The 21,939-nt window shown below is 45.9% G+C and overlaps 1 protein-coding gene across 1 annotated transcript in view; it reads left to right on the plus strand.

The window, feature by feature from the left end:
* Positions 1–21,939, plus strand: part of SLC6A19 (solute carrier family 6 member 19) — a 1,531,867-nt gene that overhangs the window by 969,381 nt on the left and 540,547 nt on the right. The window contains exon 8 of the mRNA XM_069219637.1: positions 10,729–10,885. Within this exon, the coding sequence (XP_069075738.1) occupies positions 10,729–10,885 (157 nt within the window). The remainder of the gene's footprint in view (positions 1–10,728; positions 10,886–21,939) is intronic.

A 21,939-nucleotide genomic window follows, 5' to 3' on the forward strand; every position in this document is an offset into this window, starting at 1 on the left:
TGGATGTGTGATTGCTCCACAGTATACAGATATTGGTGTATTATATTTTTAACTAGTGCTGATTCATAGAATTATTCTAATTTTTTGGTATTGCCTTTCATTATATTAAGTGATGTTTATCTGACTGCTTATTCCTTGTTTGTTTTTAAAACTTGTCTTGTCCCTTTTAACTGTACTTTTACCTTATTTTTATTTTTTTAGTGCCTCCCTGTTTTTAGAAGTCCTCTCTTTCTTTGTTGTGTATTGTACTCTAATGGTTTGTTTTTACTCACCGAAATAAAATTCATTGATTGATTGACAAATGTAAAAGCAGAGAGAGCATAAGCACTGAGGTTCTGGTTAGCAGAGCCTCAGTGAAACAGTCAAGCACTACTGACAACACATACATTAGGCCACAAACAATGAGCACTGCGGTCCTGGCTAGCAGGATTCCAGTGACACAGTAAAAACACACTGACACACACTCACAAACAGGTTTAAAGTGGGGGTAACCATGCTAGAAAGAGGCTACTTTCTCACACCCCTGAACCCGTCCCTTGATTCTGAACATACTTACTCTACACTAGCTGCACCCAGTGCACACCCCAACTGACTGACAAACCTTTTTATGTATTCGTTTACACCTGTCCTTACCTGGCTTTAAGGTTGTGGTCCATTCAGAAGCCTGCCACCCCAATACCAGTCCTCTATCCATGTGCACGAACACCTCCTTTTTTTCTCCTCTGGCTTCCGCTTTGCCTGCAAAACATCAACTTCTTTGCTGCCATTAGCTACTGGGTACCTGTGATGCAAAACATGAGATGCCCTCCACCACTCGGTCTCCTGAAACTCCATGGGGCAGATGTATGAAAGCATTTTGCATTCGCAAACGGTGCGAATGCCCATTTGCGAATGCAAAATGCCATTTCAGAATGTATGAAATACATTCTGAATGCAATTTTAAGGAATCGCTAACATAGCGATTCCTTAAAATTGCAACCCTGTTTAGAGAGTCGCAAATTGCGACTCTCTAAATTAGAAATCACAAATAAGGATTCCTTATTTGCGATTTCTTAGCACATGTATGAAGCCATTCCTAAATGCGATTTTGGCATTTAGGAATCGCTGGTAACCATGTGCAAAATTTTAAAATGCATTTAAAATGCATTTTTAAATTGTACATGTAAAGCACACATGCTCTTTTGGCATGTGTGCACCTTAGATGTTCCCAAAAAACTTTGGGGTGCAGCAGAGGGGGCCTTAGCCCCCCAGCACCCTGGGGTTTTGCATTTCCAAAATTGCGATTTCTGGTTCAGAAATCGCAATTTTGGAAATGCAAAAAATTTGCAGATACGGGCCAACAGGCTCATAGCTGCGAATGGGGCCGGTATCGCAATTTGTGAATCGGTAATAGCATTTGTGATTTTTAAGAAAACGCTATTACCGATTCGCAAATGTGATACATGGCACTTTGCTAGTCGGAAATATTGTTTTCTTAAAAATCGATATTTCCGAATCGCAAAGGGCCGTGATGATACATCTGGCCCCATGTCACATAATTCACCCTCTTCCAGTTCCTCCTCTTCATAATCCAAAGCCGGCTCCTCCATTCCACATGCGAGGTCTTCATGCCCACAGGCATTCGTGCTCGCAACCACCCCATTCCCATCATCTCCATCACCAAACTGCACCGCATATAGTTCCTCGTTCAGCCTTTTCCTGCCATGTCCACTCAGGTCCCCCCTGTCCCAGAATCAGCCGTACTAGCCTGGGTCCTGCCTTTGGAGCAGAGTTTTTGAGCTGTACTAAACTCTTCCTGCTGAAGATGCGCAACACCACCATCTCTGATATAATCAGCCACCTGGCTCGTTTACTCTGCTACTCTCTCGTCCTCACCACCTATCACCATGCACCCTACCACATCCTCTGGAGCCAAATCTATCTTCCCTCATACCCTGTCCCCCAGTCAAGGCCCCCAACTCCTGTCACATAGGCAGAATTTGCCCTGTGGTCCTCACATTCCCAGACAGTACCTGTGACACCCAAATTAACTCTCCTTGCCTGCCCTGACTGACCCCTCCAGCCACATGCTGACTCCTCTTCCTGTCCACATTTCAACTGCTCCCAACCTCCTTTCGTCCCCGCCTCCAAACCACTTGTCAACAAATGCCCCCTTGCCCAAACCTTTTGCCTAGTCCATCAATGCCACTTGCAAGGCTCCTCCTCACTCTGCACTGTAAACAGGCCACCCCCCAGCCCCACTGCCTACAAAGTACTTTTTCTACCTCTCCTGCACGGGCCTGCCTGCTCCAGCTGGATAAATCGAGTGGCAGGCTGCAAATGTAGCCCTACGTCCTCTGTTGGTGCCACCTCCTGCCGATGTGGACTGATGGCACCGGCCAAAGCGGCCTCTCACTGACAACCTGTTTGCAAGACCTCCTGCCTCATCTCGCCCTCCTCACAGAACAAAGTCCTCACCAGCTGTAGGAAAGTACCATCTTGCCTGGCATCTTACCCCCATTTTCACTGTATGTATGTATGCTTTAGCCCCTGTGTCACTGGGATCCTGCTAGGCAGGACCCCACTGCTCATAGTATGTGCCCTGTATGTGTTCCCTGTGTGGTGCCTAACTATCACTGAGGCTCTGCTAACCAGAACCTCAGTGTTTATGCTCTCTCTGCTTTCTAAATTTGTCACTGCAGGCTAGTGACTGAGGGGCATATTTATACTCCGTTTGCGCCAAATTTGCGTCGTTTTTTTCGACGCAAATTCGGCGCAAAACTAACGCCATATTTATACTTTGGCGTTAGACGCGTCTAGCGCCAAACTATGAGTACAGAGCGTCATTTTTTTGCGTGAACGCCTTCCTTGCGTTAATGAGATGCAAGGTAGGCGTTCCCGTCCAAAAAACTGACTGCGCCGCAAATGCGTCGTATTTATACTCCCGGGCAAAAATCACGCCCGGGAGCGGGTGGACCAAAAAACCCCGCATTTGCGCCGGATTTTAGCGCCTGGGTCAGGGCAGGCGTTAAGGGACCTGTGGGCTCAAAATGAGCCCACAGCTGCCCTCCCATGCCCCCAGGGACCCCCCCTGCCACCCTTGCCCACCCCAGGAGGACACCCAAGGCTGGAGGGACCCACCCCAGGGACATTCAGGTAAGTTCAGGTAAGTATATATATATTTTTTTTAAATATTTTTTTTTGGCATAGGGGGGCCTGATTTGTGCCCCCCTACATGCCTCAATGCCCAATGACCATGCCCAGGGGACATAAGTCCCCTGGGCATGGCCATTGGGCAAGGGGGCATGACTCCTGTCTTTACTAAGACAGGAGTCATGTAAATGGCGTCTGGGCGTCGTTAAAAATGGCGCTAATCGGGTGGAGGCGATTTTTTGCGTCAACCTGACTTGCACCATTTTTAAGACGCCCTAGCGCCATTTTTCCCAACGCCGGCGCTGCCTGGTGTACATGGTTTTTTTCCACGCACACCAGGCAGCGCCGGTCTGCTTGCGCCGGCTAACGCCATTCAATAAATACGGCGCCCGCATGGCGCTTCAGAATGGCGTTAGCCGGCGCAAACATTTTTGACGCTAAACTGCGTTAGCGCAGTTTAGCCTCAAAAAGTATAAATACGGGCCTAAATATACCAATTCCCATTGGCACACTGATACACCCATATAATTCCCTTGTATATGGTACTTAGGTACCCAGGGTATTGGGGTCCCAGGAGATCCCTATGGGCTGCAGCATTTCTTTTGCCACCCGTAGGGAACTTAGACAATTCCTATACAGGCCTGCCACTGCAGCCTGAGTGAAATAACGTCCACGTTATTTCACAGCCATTTTTCACTGCACATAAGTAACTTATAAGTCACCTATATGTCTAACCTTCACCTGATGAAGGTTGGGTGCCAAGTTACTTAGTGCGTGGGCACCCTGGCACTAGCCAAGGTGCCCCCACATTGTTCAGGGCAAATTCCCCGGACTTTGTGAGTGCGGGGACACCATTACATGCGTGCACTATACATAGGTCACTACCTATGTATAGCGTCACAATGGTAACTCCGAACATGGCCATGTAACATGTCTAAGATCATGGAATTGTCACCCCAATATCATTCTGGTATTGGGGGTGACAATTCCATGATCCCCCGGGTCTCTAGCACAGAACCCGGGTACTGCCAAACTGCCTTTCCGGGGTTTCCACTGCAGCTGCTGCCAACCCCTCAGACAGGATTCTGCCCTCCTGGGGTCCAGGCAGCCCTGGCCCAGGAAGGCAGAACAAAGGATTTCCTCTGAGAGAGGGTGTTACACCCTCTCCCTTTGAAAATAGGTGTGAATGGCTGGGGAGGAGTAGCTTCCCCCAGCCTCTGGAAATGCTTTGATGGGCACAGATGGTGCCCATCTCTGCATAAGCCAGTCTACACAGGTTCAGGGATCCCCCAGCCCTGCTCTGGCGTGAAACTGGACAAAGAAAAGGGGAGTGATCACTCCCCTGACCAGTACCTCCCAGGGGCGGTGCCCAGAGCTCCTCCAGTGTGTCCCAGACCTCTGCCATCTCAGAAACAGAGGTGTTGGGGGCACACTGGACTGCTCTGAGTGGCCAGTGCCAGCAGGTGACGTCAGGGACCCCCTCTGATAGGCTCTTACCTCTCTTGGTAGCCAATCCTCTTTCTTGGTAGCCAAATCTCCTTTTCTGGCTATTTAGGGTCTCTCCTCTGGGGGATTCTTCAGATAACGAATGCAAGAGCTCACCAGAGTTCCTCTGCACTTCCGTCTTCGACTTCTGCCAAGGATCGACCGCTGGCTGCTCCAGGACGCCTGCAAAACCGCAACAAAGTAGCAAGACGACTACCAGCAACATTGTAGCACCTCATCCTGCCGGCTTTCTCGACTTTTTCCTGGTGGTGCATGTTCTGGGGGTCACCTGCCTTCACCCTGCACTGGAAGCCTTAAAGAAATCTCCTGTGAGTCAACGGAATCTCCCCCCTGCTAACGCAGGCACCAAAAGACTGCATCACCGGTCCTCTGGGTCCCCTCTCATCCTGACGAGCATCGTCCCTGGAACACAGGAACTCCATCCAAGTGACTCCAATAGTCCAGTGATCCTTCAGTCCAAGTTTGGTGGAGGTAAGTCCTTGCCTCCCCACGCTAGACTGCAAATCTGTGTACTGTGTGATTTGCAGCTGCTCCGGCTCCTGTGCACTCTTCCAGGATTTCCTTTGTGCACTTCCTAGCCTGGGTCTCCAGCACTCCATCCTGCAGTGCACAACCCTCTGAGTTGACCTCCGGCACCGTGGGACTCTCCTTTGTGACTGTGAGCCAGCTCCGGTTCACAAATCTTCTAAGTGCCTGTTTGGGTACTTCTGCGGGTGCTGCCTGCTTCTGTGGGGGCTCTCTGAGTTGCTGAGCGCCCCCTCTGTCTTCTCCTCCAAGGGGCGACATCATGGTCCTTCCTGGGCCCCAGCAGCACCCAAAAACCTTTACTGCAACCCTTGCAGCTAGCAAGGCTTGTTTGTGGTATTTCTGCGTGGGAACACTTCTGCAACCTTCATCGCGACGTGGGACATCTTCTAACCAAAGTAGAAGCTCCTAGTCCTCTTCATTGTTGTGGAATTCTAAGCTTCTCCCATCCGGAGGCAGTTTCCTTGCACCTTTATCTGGGGTTTTCTGGGCTCCTGCCCCCCTGGACACTATCGCGACTCTTGGACTTAGTCCCCTTGCCTTGCAGGTCCTCAGGTCCAGGAATCCGTCTCCAGTGCTTTGCTGGTATTTGTGGTTCTTGCAGAATCCCCCTATCACAACTCTTGTGTTCTTTTGGGGTAGTAGGTGTACTTTACTCCTAATTTTCAGGGTCTTGGGGTGGGGTATCTTGGACACCCTGACTGTTTTCTTACAGTCCCAGTGACCCTCTACAAGCTCCCATAGGTCTGGGGTCCATTTGTGATTCGCATTCCACTTTTGGAGTATATGGTTTGTGTTGCCCCTAGAGCTATGTTTGCCTATTGCAACCTATTGTAATTCTACACTGTTTGCATTACTTTTCTGACTCTGGGTTTGTGTACATATAACTTGTGTATATTACTTACCTTCTTACTGAGTGTACTCACTGAGATAATTGTGGCATATTGTCATAAAAATAAAGTACCTTTATTTTTAGTAACTCTGAGTATTGTGTTTTCTTATGATATTGTGCTTATAATATAAGTGGTATAGGAGGCGCTTTGCATGTCTCCTAGTTCAGCCTAAGCTGCTTTGCCATAGCTACCTTCTATCAGCCTAAGCTGCTAGAAATACCTCTATTCTACTAAACACGGGATAACTGGACCTGGCACAGGGTGTAAGTACCACAGGGTACCCACTATAAGCCAGGCCAGCCTCCTACACCGGCCCGTCCCCCGAACGGACATCCCCTTCTCTCATCAGTAAGTCACCCTCACATTTCAAGCTATAGGCTGTGGTCGGCTCCCTCACCTCTGACGCCTGCTTACTCTTCACCCCCACCTGCTCTGCCCCACAAGCTTTCTCTTGTTTTACACTCAAAAACGCTGCCCGGTAAGGCCTCTCAGCCCTGGAAAGCTGGCCCACCAGGAGCACTTCCCCAACATCTCCCACTCTTCCCGCAGCCAACTCCTCCTGCCTCATCTTCGATCTGAGGGGTGAGCAGGCCAATACTGTCACTGCTACCCCCCTGCTGACCTCTTCTAGGAACCCAAGCCTGATCCAGAACACCAGGCATTATGAGGTCAACCCACCCCTTTGCTTCGAAAGTAAGAAGTGCTTCCACCACCCTCTCACTGGCCATTATAATGTAAATGGACCTACTCGCTCCTAAGACTAAGACAAAAGAAAATAATTTCTCTCCCTCTGACTGATGTGTTTGCCCTCTACAAACAAGGGGGAGGGTCACTCCTTAGCCCGCCCCACTTGATTGTGCCTGCCCTGACGCTTAATGCTACCCACCAACACTTGCATCCCTGGTCCCCGGGCCTAAAGCAGACACCCGAAAAGGCTGGCCAATGTGGTAGGACTAAAATGCCCACACCCCCAAACCTCCATTGGAGTGGTACCGGTCACACCACCCTAAAGCTGGCACTGACCACCCAGCTTTGGTATTTGCCAGGCTGGCATGTAATGGCACTGGATGCGGGCTTCTGAGCAAAGCTTTGGGCACTGACACTCATTTGTTTACACCTTAAGCACTGGTGTACCAACTTACTATCTCGAGCCAAAAATAGACAGACTTCCTGTGAGCCTCCTCCATAACTTACTTTAAAAGGATCCACATTAAGAACAGACAAATCTGCAAAAGACAAATTATGTCTCTTTTGGTTTCTTTTGGTTCCCCTCACCTTTTCCCCTCAGGCTGTTCACACCAAGGACATCTGGACTAATCTAACTGATACTGAATATATGCATTACAATGGTAGCAAATATCACACTGCCAAAAGTGAGCCACACTCAGCAGAGCCCACAGTCTGTTGCAAGCTGAGTGATTCTAGATGTCCTTTGAACAATGCTCACCCATGCCTTGAAAGCATTCTCTCACAGCCTAAGGCAAGCATGGTGCTCTATGTCTGGTACTTTGCAAGAGTAAATTAAGAAAGTGTCCTCTTGATACTGATATTGTTTGAGAAATATCATAGTAATTCTTAAACACTTCAAATATTGCAAGCAAAGCTATGACTAAATAAGACACTGTACCATTTCAGTTGAATATATATGAATGGAAAGCACACTATTATAAAATAAAAAACGTAACTATTATATTTGTGTATATAATGTGAGGATTTGAGTGTACTGTATGATATGGCTGAGGTGTATTATTGTTCAGTACACTCGCAATTACCATTTGGGTCCAGTGAGGCACTTTTACTCAAGCTTAAGATCAACCCTGGGTAGCTGTGGCTGTGAGCAATAAGGCTTCCCAAAGGAACAATGTGTAAAGCATTAAACAACACCAAAAATATGAAATAAGAAAATCACACGACATGAAAGAAATAAGACACCAATTTCTTTAAAAAAATTATATGGTTATGCATTTTTAGAGAACTTAAGCATAAGAATCCACTAGAGAGTTCCAGGGATAGTGATTTTAGAAGCAATAAATACATTTTATATCAACAGCAAACAAGCATTGGCCCACAAAAAGTTTGGAAACTTTTCAAAAGTTTGAAACTGTTAGTTCAGCAACTCCGGCCTGAGTTGGGTGACCAAGTCTGGCAGGACAGATATCTAGGGGGGCAGAGAGGATACTCTGGGCAGTTTACCTGCCCACCAGAGTGTTTTCAAAGCAAGATCCAAACTTTACAGGACCGCAATAGACATCAATGAAGTGGTCCTGATGCTGAGGGATTGTAAAGAAGGGCCCCCTTGCTACAAATAGGAGTTCCAAAGGCAGGGAAATCTCTTGATGTGCTAGAATCCTATGGCGACTCTGTCAACCAATAAATAATGGTTGTACATTACATGGTACAGGGGAAGGGCAACCAACAGTCTATACAATAAAAATGGATACAAAACATATTTTTATTTAATAATCTATAAATTCTTTAATTTATTGCAAGTTATATCAAATCCAAACAAACTGGAACCCTACAAGAGTCACACAAATTTCATATCTACATACACACGTCCACTCACTCTCTACCAATTAAAAAAGGCATAAATGGAAAGAAACAAATAGAACAAACACAATCTACGTATCCTCCCCAAACAACCCAAGTAATCCAATATAAATTGTAATCACATATTCCAGCATATAATATGCATCAAAATTTGCTCAATCCGACTTTATAAGTCTCTACATCTGTCTCATCTCTTATAATTCAGTGCACAATGCTGTTGAATATGTACTTGAAGGGATATGCTGACATTGTTTGTTGCTGACTCTTGACGCGCGTTTTGGCGCACACGCGCCTTCTTCAGGACAGGCACCCAATAATAATAGTTTGAAATAAAAAAATACTCCATTTTGAGCCCCACCTATACCAAGCTTAATAAAAAATATATATATCATAAATAAGTTTATAGCCTGGTCGACAGATTCAACCCTCAGGTGATGTGAAAAACAATCGACTAAATCCAATCAAACGTATAAAAACAGAGAGAAAATATATTCTATACACATGTTCATGCCACAATGACCACCTTGGACTAAAACCACGCCTGTGACGCACTCAAAGGACAGATGCCAAGGAATAGAACTGTAGGAAATGTTCTTAAAAATCACACAGAGACTGCATTTGAATCACAAAGCCTTGCTTTCCTATATGCCCTTTTTGCCTGTAGAAGCATTTAGCATGGATTATCACTGTCCTTGGATTCATAGTTGCACGAAAATTGTAATTCAGATACTACAATATTACTAACAAAATTCAGAATGTTAGATACCAAATTATTAGATTAGCAGACTGATCAAAATTGCCATCACTAGAAGGGAATGTTGATACACCTGCAGGCAATATGTTATAAGTGGCTTTGAAAATGTGTCCTAGGTAATGGTATTCCAGTCCATCGGTGATGGACAATGGTGGCCCGTTAATGTACCATGAGATGCAAGAAAATATGGAGATGTGTAACATATATAATATGAAACATTTAAGGGTTTGAGCAATCCTCAGTTGAATAATAAAACTGAGGGAAATAATATATTAATGAAAGGGGGGAAGCAAAGGCAGCCATGAGGAGGAGGAATGTCATAATTGAAACTAGTTGGGCAAATTAAACCTGGAAAAATCTGACCACACATGTTGCTCCTTTACAACTATTGGGAGAAAGGGAAACAGGCATTTGATTTGTACGATGCTGGATAATGAACTCTTAAGAGAATGCAAAGTATGCGGTGCAATAAGGGGAGACCTTGGATGAGGAGAGGTAAATGTGTGGCTTTAGGTAGTACTTGGAAGTGAGATAGGCATAGGCAGACAGAGAAAGGAAAGGTTTTGTTGGATGGAGTGGACAAAGAAAAAAGCTATGGCGGGTGGTGTCATCTGATGAAGCTGGTAAAGAAGAACGATGTAAGACCAGATTCTAAAGAGAATGTGGGACACAATGGAGAGGAAAGTTTAGTTAAGGTGGTAGTGCAGGTTACATTCCTCTGTTAGGGATTACATGGTCATTGGTATGCATGCAAAGTGTGTTTAGCATATGTGTCTTGTGTGTTGTGAATGTAAAGCTCCAATTGTTGGTTTGTGTTTTAGTGTCAAGGTTGGGCTGTGTAAGGAACCAGTCTTTGTGTGTGATTGTTAAAGGAAAGGTGGTGAGGTGGGTCTTGTGTTGATGATAGTATGTTGTTAATTATTAATCTTGCTGTAGCATAGTATTGATTTACATTGCTTTCAGCTGGGTTGCCCTTACAAATCTGTGATGTAAGAAGAAAGGTAAGTCTATGGGCCTTCCCAAACTAGTAGTCATGGAAGTCATGATGTTGCGTAACCTGGGTGACCAGCTGTTTGGTGTTGCTGACAAGAACTTGCTTGAAGAATGAATCTACTGATAATTAGCTTTTTGCATCAACCCAAATACCATAGCCACTGAACAATACATTGCTGTTCAGTTGCAAAATTAGAATGTATGTTTTCATTGCTTTTGGATTGCTTATCTGTGTGCATAACTTCCACCTCATTACTAATACAATTGTGAATTGGAAGCAGAGTCATCAATGCACAGGTTTTCTTGAAGCTACTACATAATTTGGAAATAAGTACACAATCAATAATCTCTTATGATCACTGTGTTTTTTTTCAGAAATATATTAACTTTGACAAATGCATTTGACTTGCCAGAAGGAAATATAACCCAAGAGAATTATGACATGATGCTAACATATTTCAATGCTACAAATACAAACGCAACTCAATCACTAAACCTCCAGACCTGCAACCTGGAAACCCTCTTAACTGATGTAAGTTAAAATATATTTACGATGCAGTCCTGTGATTCCTCAAATATCTTGATATGTCAATTAGAGGAAACATTAATGGAAAATAAAATGGATTTATCCTTTAAATTTTCCACTATGTATCCAATAATGTTTTTATCCGTTAAATGATTATTTTATTGCTGGGCCAGCAGACGATGAGGACACTCTCTGTAAATTGGCTGAAGGAAATGAGGTAGGGAAGGAAATGGAGAAGGTGTTACTAATGTTTCCCATTAGAGGCAACTGCAAGATTTTGGACCTCATTTAGACCACAGTGGGCAGTTCATAGTCCGCCAGAGTGACCACCACCCTGGCCGGACAACCATCCACTATATGTAGAGATCTTCACTTTCGCTGCAGAGATCTCCATGCCTCCAGAGGAGCCAGCATCAGGGTGGGTCCTCTGAAAGCACTAACAATTTGCTGAGAGGCCATTATGCTTCAGCCAGCCAGTCAGCAAACATTTTTGTTTTTCAAAAACAAACCTCAATGAAAGTTTTACATTTTTTTGTCCATTTGTGACTTCCAGGCTTCACATGGCATTCCGGAGCTAGAAATACCACCTACACAAAAGGTTCAAATCTGTTGGGCTGTTGGTGCAGGGCTTCTAGCAGAAGAGCCAGTGGGGCCACCCCATTGGAAACATGACTGGCTGCCCGAATCAAAAAAATGCAGACAGACCATCAGTTTGATAGTCAGGGGACTCAGTCATGTTTGTGGCTTAGTACACAGCCTGCAAAACTCTAACTCTGGTCCTTAAAGACTGATTTAGAGAATTGCGGTCATGGTAAATCTTCCCAAAAAATTGTGCATTTACTGTTACAACCATACAAATGGTAGCTAAGTCACTAGCAGAAACTCCCCCAGAAACATTGCTGATCAGCCATCCAATCCAGTGTCTGATCTGGTATTATGTCTGGCTGAGAAGACCGCCACACAGAGTGGCAAACCTTCACTCTGATGCATCTCTTTCTTGCTATCAGAACATAATACAATACAATTTGTGGTATTATAAAGCAAAAATCCGAGCCATATAGTTTTTTATTATCATGCTTATTAAAAATTCATCTTGCACGACTATATACTTTTCACTGAATAGTGAATAATACATTATCTAAGTAAGTCTAAAAAAACTGAATTGGCGCCGCATTTGCGTAATTTTTTTGATGCAAAAGTGGCTCAAAGTTACAAAATACAATAAGGGGCATATTTATACTCCGTTTGCGCCGGAATTGCGTCGTTTTTTTTTACGCAATTTCGACGCAAAACTCCATATTTATACTTTGGCGTTAGACGCGTCTAGCGCCAAAGTCCAAGGAGTTTGCGTAATTTTTTAGCGTGGACACCTACTTTGCGTTAATGAAATGCAAGGTAGGCGTTCACGTCTAAAAAATCGACTCCGAGGCATGTGCGTCGGATTTATACTCCCGGGCAAAATTCACGCCCGGGAGTGGGCGGGTCAAAAAAAATGACGTACGGCCGCTTTTGCGCCGTTTTTTAGCGCCTGCAAAAGGCAGGCGTTAAGGGACCTGTGGGCTCTGAAGGAGCCCAGAGGTGCCCTCCCATGCCCCCAGGGACACCCCCTGTCACCCTTGCCCACCCCAGGAGGACACCCAAGGCTGGAAGGACCCATCCCAGGGACATTAAGGTAAGTTCAGGTAAGTGTTTTTTTTAATTTATTTTTGTGGCATAGGGGGGCCTGATTTGTGCCCCCCTACATGCCACTATGCCCAATGACCATGCCCAGGGGACATGAGTCCCCTGGGCATGGCCATTGGGCAAGGGGGCATGACTCCTGTCTTTGCTAAGACAGGAGTCATTTCTATGGGGGTTGGGAGTCGAACAAAATGGCGCAAATTGGGTTGAGGCGAAAAAATTGCCTCAACCTGACTTGCCCCATTTCTTGACGCCCAAGCCCCATATCCCCCTACGCCGGCGCTGCCTGGTGTACGTCGTTTTTTTACACGCACACCAGGCAGCGCCGGCGGCTAATGCCGGCTAACGCCGGCTAACGTCATTGAATAAATACGGCGCCCGCATGGTGCTTCAGAATGGCGTTAGCCGGCGCTCATTTTTTTGACGCAAAACTGCGTTAGCGCAGTTTTGCGTCAAAAAGTATAAATATGGCCCTAAGTTTGCACCGCTTTTGCGTCAAAAAGCGGCGCAAATGCGGCACTAAAAAAGTATAAATATGGGCGTGAGTCCCCCAAGAGGGTTTAAAATTTGGGGGGTATAGTAAGCCTCTTACAAATTCTTTCGAGTCTACCAAATCTTTAGCGTCTGTTCTAGATATCTTCAAATGAAGTTCTTAAGACGTTGCCCATTCGGTGATATCCTTGATTCAGTCTTTAATCATGATGGGCAATGCGCTGGACAATCAAAGATTACCCAATCTCCTCTTTTCTAGCAGTAATATAAAAAAATCACTACTTTTCTGTTTATCTTATTACACGTTTGGAATGCCGTAATTCCCAAGAAATCTATACAAGGATCCACTTGTAAGGTTACATTCATACATTCTTATAGCTTGTCACCACTTCCTTCCAGTAATTGGCAATCATTGGAAACATCCAGATTAGATTAAAGAACGTGGCAACGTTAGTTCAGCATTTGGTACAGTCTATGGAACATAGTTGTTATTTCGTACGACCTATTAAGGATATTAAAGTGAATCAATCAAAATCTATCATTAATGATGACTTTTCTAAAAAAGTCTTATTCCATTTCCAGGTGGTCAGTAACACCTCACTCTCCGTTTCCCACTTTAACAGTTCACATGTTTTCTCTAGTTTCTAATTGCTGTGCAGTGTAAGTCTATGTGAGGTCTTATTACCCCTTTCTCGTAATCGGCAGATGTTAATACCTCTAGTGTCTTTCCCCCATGTAAGTAGAGCTACAGTTTGCAACCGATATGGCCCGGAGAAACTGGTCCCTTCGAACTGATGTTCAATTTATCTAAAATGAGAATGCCATTATTCACATACAGATCACCTATACTGTAACATTCTCCATACTTTCATTCACTTATGCTCATACCAATCAGTATGTGATTGAACTCAGAACATTGAGTTCTGCATGGCATAAGGCATGTCAGCTTTGAGTTTATGCATAATTTTGTCCCACATGCTCAATACCATTCTTAACAGGTGAAACTATATATTTAGCAGGAAGTGTTTCTGCAATAGAATCGCTAATAACTCTGTGGCAGCCAATCATCTCCTCTTTAACTAAAAATCTACACTTATATCATGTGAAAAAAACATGATGAAGTGCATTGTAGCTGGGCTAAAGAGTAACTTTCCTGTTCTAGGGAATGTAGTCCCTTTTTCATACTTTCATTGAGGTGTATCTAACAGTCAGGGCCGGTTCTAGGACTTTTGGGGCCCTGGGCAGAAAGGGTATGTGTAAGGCCGATCTAGTTTGCATCCAGTATCACAGGAAATTACATCACAGAATGGTGCATCAGTTGACTGCTATTGAAGCAACATTGTAATATGCAACTTGCCTGGTGCAGTTATCAGTAAAACTATAAAAACATAAATAACAACACTAGTAAAATAACTACATATATTTTAAAATTCTATCACACTGGGTGGAAAGTTTTGTCCCCGGTACAGGGGAAGGATCCTACCTCCCTTTGGCCTCACAGCCCTGGACCATGGCTACAAGGCTTAGGGTAAGGCCCCCCATTACCCTGGCGTTTGCAACCATGGTCTAGAGCTGGGAGGTCCAGGAGAGCAAAGCCCAGGGTAGGGAAGCCCTCCTCCCTGAGCCTCGCAGTAAATGGTCTAGTGCTGCATGCCCTAGTGAAGGGGATTCCTCTCCTGCACCTTCCCATCATGATCCAGAGATATGAGGGCAAAAGGAGTGGGTATGAACTTTCCCCTGGCTTACACGTTTATGGTCTAGTGTTGTGGGGCCAAGGGGATTTGGGCCCACTCCCCTGTGTCCCCAGCCAAGGTCTAGCTCTGCAAAGCCTAGAGGAGGGTGGCCCCATCTCCCTGGCTTCACAGCAATGTTCTGGAGCTGCAAGGCCCATGAGATGGAGACGCACTATGGTGGGCCTCACATCAATGGTCTGGTGATGCAAGGCCAAAAGGAGGAGAGTCCTATACTCTGGGTCACACAGATATGACTCATCACCATGGGGTCCAAGAGAGCGGACCCTGCTTCCCTGGTCCCCAAATTCCTGGTTGTGCTCTGTCAGGCCCAAGTAGGCTGGCCAACATTCCATTATCACTTGACAGGATACTTTGTGCCTTTGGAGACACTTTGCAGTTACAGAGACATATTGCATATGCAAAGACATCGGATGATGTTTGTTAGGGAGAAAAGGAACAATGGGTCACGTTGCAGATTTTTGGGATTTGATTCTAAATCTACAGTCTTTTAAGCAAGACATCTTGAAAGATAACTCAGCTGATTGAGTTTATCAACTGTGGCCACTATTCATACTGTATTTGAGTTCTGATCCCTTTACCAGCTTCTGGAGTCAGTCTTGACTGCATACTATTGCAAACTTTTAGCAACAAGTTTAGAAAAGGGACTCATATGGAAATGGAATGAAATTGTTACCTTTTGAAACATTAGTAGTAAATATCAGTGTCTACCATGCATACTGTCTAGTAAGGACCCACTGCCACGGGACCTGGTCCACTCAAATATGATGGCAATAAACAGTGTGTTCCATGGCTGGCAGGGCCCTTGACAGAGTGACTTGTCCCTGGGAAGGGCAGCCCCTTGGCATTACCATCAGAACCACTGCCACCCCAATTGGGGTTTACTGGGCTAGTTAGGAATGTGAAACCAGGAGATACATTTTTTTATCCTGGCGCCTTTGGCAGAATTGTATGCTCTTGGGCAATCACTTTTCTGTACTTATTGCTCTGCACCCTTTTTGGCAAGATAAGGAGAATTCTGATGTGACGTGTAAGTATGTGATTACATGAATGGACTAAAAATTACCTGGGAGGGTAGACGTGCCCAGTCACATGGTATATTCACTTACGTGCAATACAGTGGTAAATGTACAGCCTTTGAACCAAGCTGCAGTGCAATGCAGTTTCATGTTTACAAATTTAACCAACTGGTTGATTCTGGGAAGGGGAAAATCTCCCTGTACTTCGTCCAGTGATCTGACAATGTGGCAGCACTTTGAAACAGGCTTAATAGGAGAAATAGACACCAAGGGCATACTTTCAAGACAAGTTCTGTGCATATGTTTCATTCACCCATTCAAGGCTGTTTTCATCTCAATAGCTGAAAGTGTTGGTGAGGTTGCTTTGTGGAGGACGTCTCCTCCACTACGGCACATTACTCCCAACCACCAGCAAGCATCTCTTTCACAGCCCATCAAGACCTGAAAGAGTGGAGTTGCATGTCCTTTGAAAGGGCTAAATGTGTGCGTCACACAAATGAGGGACAGTGGCCATCCTTCGGTGCCTTTGTGTGGGCACGACTGGATCCCAATTGCAGGCCAAACCTGCCAAATGCAGACAATTTGCCATGCAACCCAGGGCCGCTTACTTTAGGTCCCGCACCTTAACAACATGAGTACAAATCTAGGAGAGGCCCCTTCATGTCCTGGGCATCGCAATCTCTGTCCAGCTCTGTGAGACCTGAAGGAGGTGGACCCGTCACCTATTTCTTGCAGAACTGCACATTATTGCAAGGTCCAGGGGAGGGGTGCCCCATCCCCTAGGCCTTGCAGTGCTACATCATAGGTGTGAGGCCCAATGCAGATGGCCTCACTGGCACGGGGACCCATGTTGCCTGGTTGGGTGTGGGGCCTTGGGCAGCTGCCCACGCTGCCTATGCCTAGTGCCAGCCCTGCTAACAGCAGCCTCGATTTTGTTGTCTTCTTGTGCTAATGCCATCTCTCCAGATTTCATAGTAATCTCAGCACCTCTCCTGGTAAAGGTGCATGCAGCATTGAAAAAGGTATACCTATACTGAGAGAAGTATCATACTTGGTCCCGCTATCCTGCCCAACAGAAATAGCAGTAGCCCTTGCCAAAATGCAAGCTAGTTGTATATATTCAATACCACATTGTTAAGTATGTGCTGTTTCTTTTGCATGCGTGCAACTTTTACTCCTAAGTATATAAAAGGGCAGCCCTTCCATAGCAAAGCGAGAGTTGGTAGGGTGGTCTTAGTTTTGGGGCGCAGTGCTCCCACAGGAAATGGCAGTAAATTGTCCTTGTTAATCTTTAAACAGGACAACTTCGTCAAACAATCTTATATCCCCTGCTCTTGCTGACTCCTTTAAGTATATGAGCATGTCATTTGCATATAACAATACTACATGCACCTTTGCATGTACTTCAATGTCTGTGTGCTCTCATTTGGTCCTGAGTTCACATGTAAGGCACTCATGTCCAGATTTATTAAACTTTGATGCAACACAATGCAGCAAGGGAAGTTGCTGTGCTGCGTTGTGTCAAAGGGGGGAACAGAAATGCAACATATTTACTAGAATATGGTACAATTCTCCTCTCTCATAGCGCTGGTGCACTTCTGCCTGCCTAGCGCCAACACAAGAACACATGCACCATGATGCAAGAGTGCCTGCACAAAACCTATTCTTTGAGGCATATTTCTCTTTGTATGCTGCAGGCTGTATAAGCTCTGCATGGTCTATTAAATTCCAAAATAGATTTTGCATTGGGCTGCATCAAAAAAGTGATGCAACCCCACACAAAATCTTAGAAAATCGAAGTAAATCTTAGACCTCAGTTGTTAAGGCAAAATGTAATTGGGACGTGGACATCTCTGTCTTGTGCCTACTTCCATTCTTGTAAAGCCATATATTTTGTCTTGATTCTTGCTAGTATTCTAGAGTACAATGAGCAAATCACCTTCACCAATTGGGGACTAAAGTTCATGCTCCCTCGTACATGGAGCAAATGCTTTCATGACATGGAGTCAAAGGCTTTTTTGTTGTTCAAAGACAACAGCACCATCTCCTGTCACCATTTATTTTTACACCTAGGACATGTGCCAGACATCTAATATTGTGTGGTCTTCTGCATTCTGGTACAATTTGGTGACGCTCTGTCTCTTTTTTTTGCATAACATATATATATTAATTTGCACTGCATACACAAATATAAAATGATTGTTACGTTACGCTAGCCATAGGCTACGTTACGTTAGCCATAGGCTTCAGTTTAAATGACTTACTCTAAAATGAACATGAAATTGTAGTTTCGGCTACTGTGTCCTTTCTCTCTTTCTTTTGTTTCAGGATCCAAGCTGCAGTAGTTTTAATTAAATTGGAATTACATAATGTTTGGTTTCTGTGAAAATTTAGTGAATAGTAAATTTCCATACCTATGCATGGGACAAGCTAACTGCGATGTATCTTCTTGCTACAAAATAGATCTCGAAGATCATGCAGCAGAAAGCTTCCATTGTGTAATGGCTAGTGTAGGAGGCTGGACTGGCTTGTAGTGAGTACCTAGGGGTACTTGCACCTTGCACCAGGCCCAGTTATCCCTTATTAGTGTATAGGGTGTCTAGCAGCATAGGCTGATAGATAATGGTAGCTTAGCAGAGCAGCTTAGGCTGAACTAGGAGACGAGTGAAGCTCCTACTGTACCACTTAGGGCCATATTTATACTCCGTTTGCGCCGAAATTGCGTCGTTTTTTTTTACGCAATTTCGACGCAAAACTAACGCCAACTAACGCCATATTTATACTATGGCGTTAGAGGCGAATAGCGCCAAAGTTCCCGGAATGTGCGTCATTTTTTAGCGTGAACCCCTTCCTTGCGTTAATGAAATGCAAGGGAGGCGTTCCCGTCTAAAAAATGACTCCCAGGCCTTTACGTGGTATTTATACTCCCGGGCAAAAGAGACGCCCGGGAGTTGGCGTGGCTAAAAACGGCGCATTTGCGCCACTTTTTAACGCCTGCTCAGGGCAGGCGTTAAGGGGCCTGTGGGCTCAAAATGAGCCCACAGGTGCCCTCCCATGCCCCCAGGGACCCCCCCTGCCACCCTTGCCCACCCCAGGAGGACCCCCAAGGATGGAGGGACCCACCCCAGGGACATTCAGGTAAGTTCAGGTAAGTATAATTTTTTATTTTTTATATTTTTTTTTGGTGGCATAGGGGGGCCTTATTTGTGCCCCCCTACATGCCACTATGCCCAATGACCATGCCCAGGGGACAGAAGTCCCCTGGGCATGGCCATTGGGCAAGGGGGCATGACTCCTATCTTTACAATGATAGGAGTCATGTTGATGGGGGATGGGCGTCGTTAAAAAATGGCGCAAGTCGGGTTAAGACGATTTTTTCGACGTAACCTGACTTGCCCCATTTTAAGATGCCCATGCGCCATTTTCCCCCTACGCCGGCGCTGTCTGGTCTACGTGGTTTTTTCCCACGCAAACCAGGCAGCGCCGGTCTGATTGCGCCGTCTAACGCCATTCTATAAATACGGCGCCCGCATGGCGCTTCAGAATGGCGTTAGACGGCGCAAAACTTTTTGACGCTAAACTGCGTTAGCGCAGTTTAGCGTCAAAAAGTATAAATATGGGCCTTAGTGTCATATGCACAATATCATAAGAAAACACAATACACAGTTATACTAAAAATAAAGGTACTTTATTTTTATGACAATATGCCAAAGTATCTCAGAGTGTACCCTCAGTGAGAGGATAGGAAATAAACACAAGATATATATACACAATACCAAAATATGCAGTAATAGTCTTAGAAAACAGTGCAAACAATGTATAGTTACAATAGGATGCAATGGGGACACATAGGAATAGGGGCAACACAAACCATATACTCCAAAAGTGGAATGCGAACCACGAATGGACCCCAAACCTATGTGACCTTGTAGAGGGTCGCTGGGACTATTAGAAAATAGTAAGGGTTAGAAAAATAGCCCACCCCAAGACCCTGAAAAGTGAGTGCAAAGTGCACTAAAGTTCCCCAAAGGACATAGAAGTCGTGATAGGGGAATTCTGCAGGAAAGACACAAACCAGCAATGCAACAACGATGGATTTCCAGTCAAGGGTACCTGTGGAACAAGGGGACCAAGTCCAAAAGTCACAAGCAAGTCGGAGATGGGCAGATGCCCAGGAAATGACAGCTGCGGGTGCAAAGAAGCTGCTACTGGACTGTAGAAGCTTAGGTTTCTGCAGGAACGACAAGGGCTAGAGACTTCCCCTTTGGAGGACGGATCCCTCACGCCGTGGAGAGTCGTGCAGAAGTGTTTTCCCGCCGAAAGACCACCAACAAGCCTTGCTAGCTGCAAATCGTGCGGTAAGGGTTTTTGGACACTGCTGTGGCCCAGGAGGGACCAGGATGTCGCAAATTGCGTCAGGAGACAGAGGGGACGTCGAGCAAGACAAGGAGCCCTCTCAGCAGCAGGTAGCACCCGGAGAAGTGCCAGAAACAGGCACTACGGGGATGCATGAAACGGTGCTCACCGAAGTCGCACAAAGGAGTCCCACGTCGCCGGAGAACAACTTAGGAGGTCGTGCAATGCAGGTTAGAGTGCCGTGGACCCAGGCTGGACTGTGCACAAAGGATTTCCACCGGAAGTGCGCGGAGGCCGGAGTAGCTGCAAAAGTCGCGGTTTCCAACAATGCAGTCTGGCGTGGGGAGGCAAGGACTTACCTCCACCAAACTTGGACTGAAGAGTCACTGGACTATGGGAGTCACTTGGACAGAGTTGCTGGATTCAAGGGACCTGGCTCGTCGTGCTGAGAGGAGACCCAAGGTACCGGTGATGCAGTTCTTTGGTGCCTGCGGTTGCAGGGGGACGATTCCGTCGACCCACAGGAGATTTCTTCGGAGCTTCTAGTGCAGAGAGGAGGCAGACTACCCCCACAGCATGCACCACCAGGAAAACAGTCGAGAAGGCGGCAGGATCAGCGTTACAGAGTTGCAGTAGTCGTCTTTGCTACTATGTTGCAGTTTTGCAGGCTTCCAGCGCGGTCAGCAGTCGATTCCTTGGCAGAAGGTGAAGAGAGAGATGCAGAGGAACTCGGATGAGCTCTTGCATTCGTTATCTAAGGAATCCCAAGAGACAGAGACCCTAAATAGCCAGAAAAGAGGGTTTGGCTTCCTAAGAGAGAGGATAGGCTAGCAACACCTGAAGGAGCCTATCAGGAGGAGTCTCTGACGTCACCTGATGGCACTGGCCACTCAGAGCAGTCCAGTGTGCCAGCAGCACCTCTGTTTCCAAGATGGCAGAGGTCTGGAGCACACTGGAGGAGCTCTGGGCACCTCCCAGGGGAGGTACAGGTCAGGGGAGTGGTCACTCCCCTTTCCTTTGTCCAGTTTCGCGCCAGAGCAGGGCTAAGGGGTCCCTAAACCGGTGTAGACTGGCTTATGCAGAAATGGGCACCAAATGTGCCCATGAAAGCATTTCCAGAGGCTGGGGGAGGCTACTCCTCCCTGCCTTCACACCATTTTCCAAAGGGAGAGGGTGTAACACCCTCTCTCAGAGGAAGTCCTTTGTTCTGCCATCCTGGGCCAGGCCTGGCTGGACCCCAGGAGGGCAGATGCCTGTCTGAGGGGTTGGCAGCAGCAGCAGCTGCAGTGAAACCCCGGGAAAGGCAGTTTGGCAGTACCAGGGTCTGTGCTACAGGCCACTGGGATCATGGGATTGTGCCAACTATGCCAGGATGGTATAGAGGGGGCAATTCCATGATCATAGACATATTACATGGCCATATTCGGAGTTACCATTGTGAAGCTACATATAGGTAGTGACCTATATGTAGTGCACGCGTGTAATGGTGTCCCCGCACTCACAAAGTCCGGGGAATTGGCCCTGAACAATGTGGGGGCACCTTGGCTAGTGCCAGGGTGCCCACACACTAAGTAACTTAGCACCCAACCTTTACCAGGTAAAGGTTAGACATATAGGTGACTTATAAGTTACTTAAGTGCAGTGTAAAATGGCTGTGAAATAACGTGGACGTTATTTCACTCAGGCTGCAGTGGCAGGCCTGTGTAAGAATTGTCAGAGCTCCCTATAGGTGGCAAAAGAAATGCTGCAGCCCATAGGGATC

This window comes from Pleurodeles waltl, chromosome 2_2, assembly GCF_031143425.1.
Source record: "Pleurodeles waltl isolate 20211129_DDA chromosome 2_2, aPleWal1.hap1.20221129, whole genome shotgun sequence".
Classification (NCBI taxonomy): domain Eukaryota; kingdom Metazoa; phylum Chordata; class Amphibia; order Caudata; family Salamandridae; genus Pleurodeles; species Pleurodeles waltl.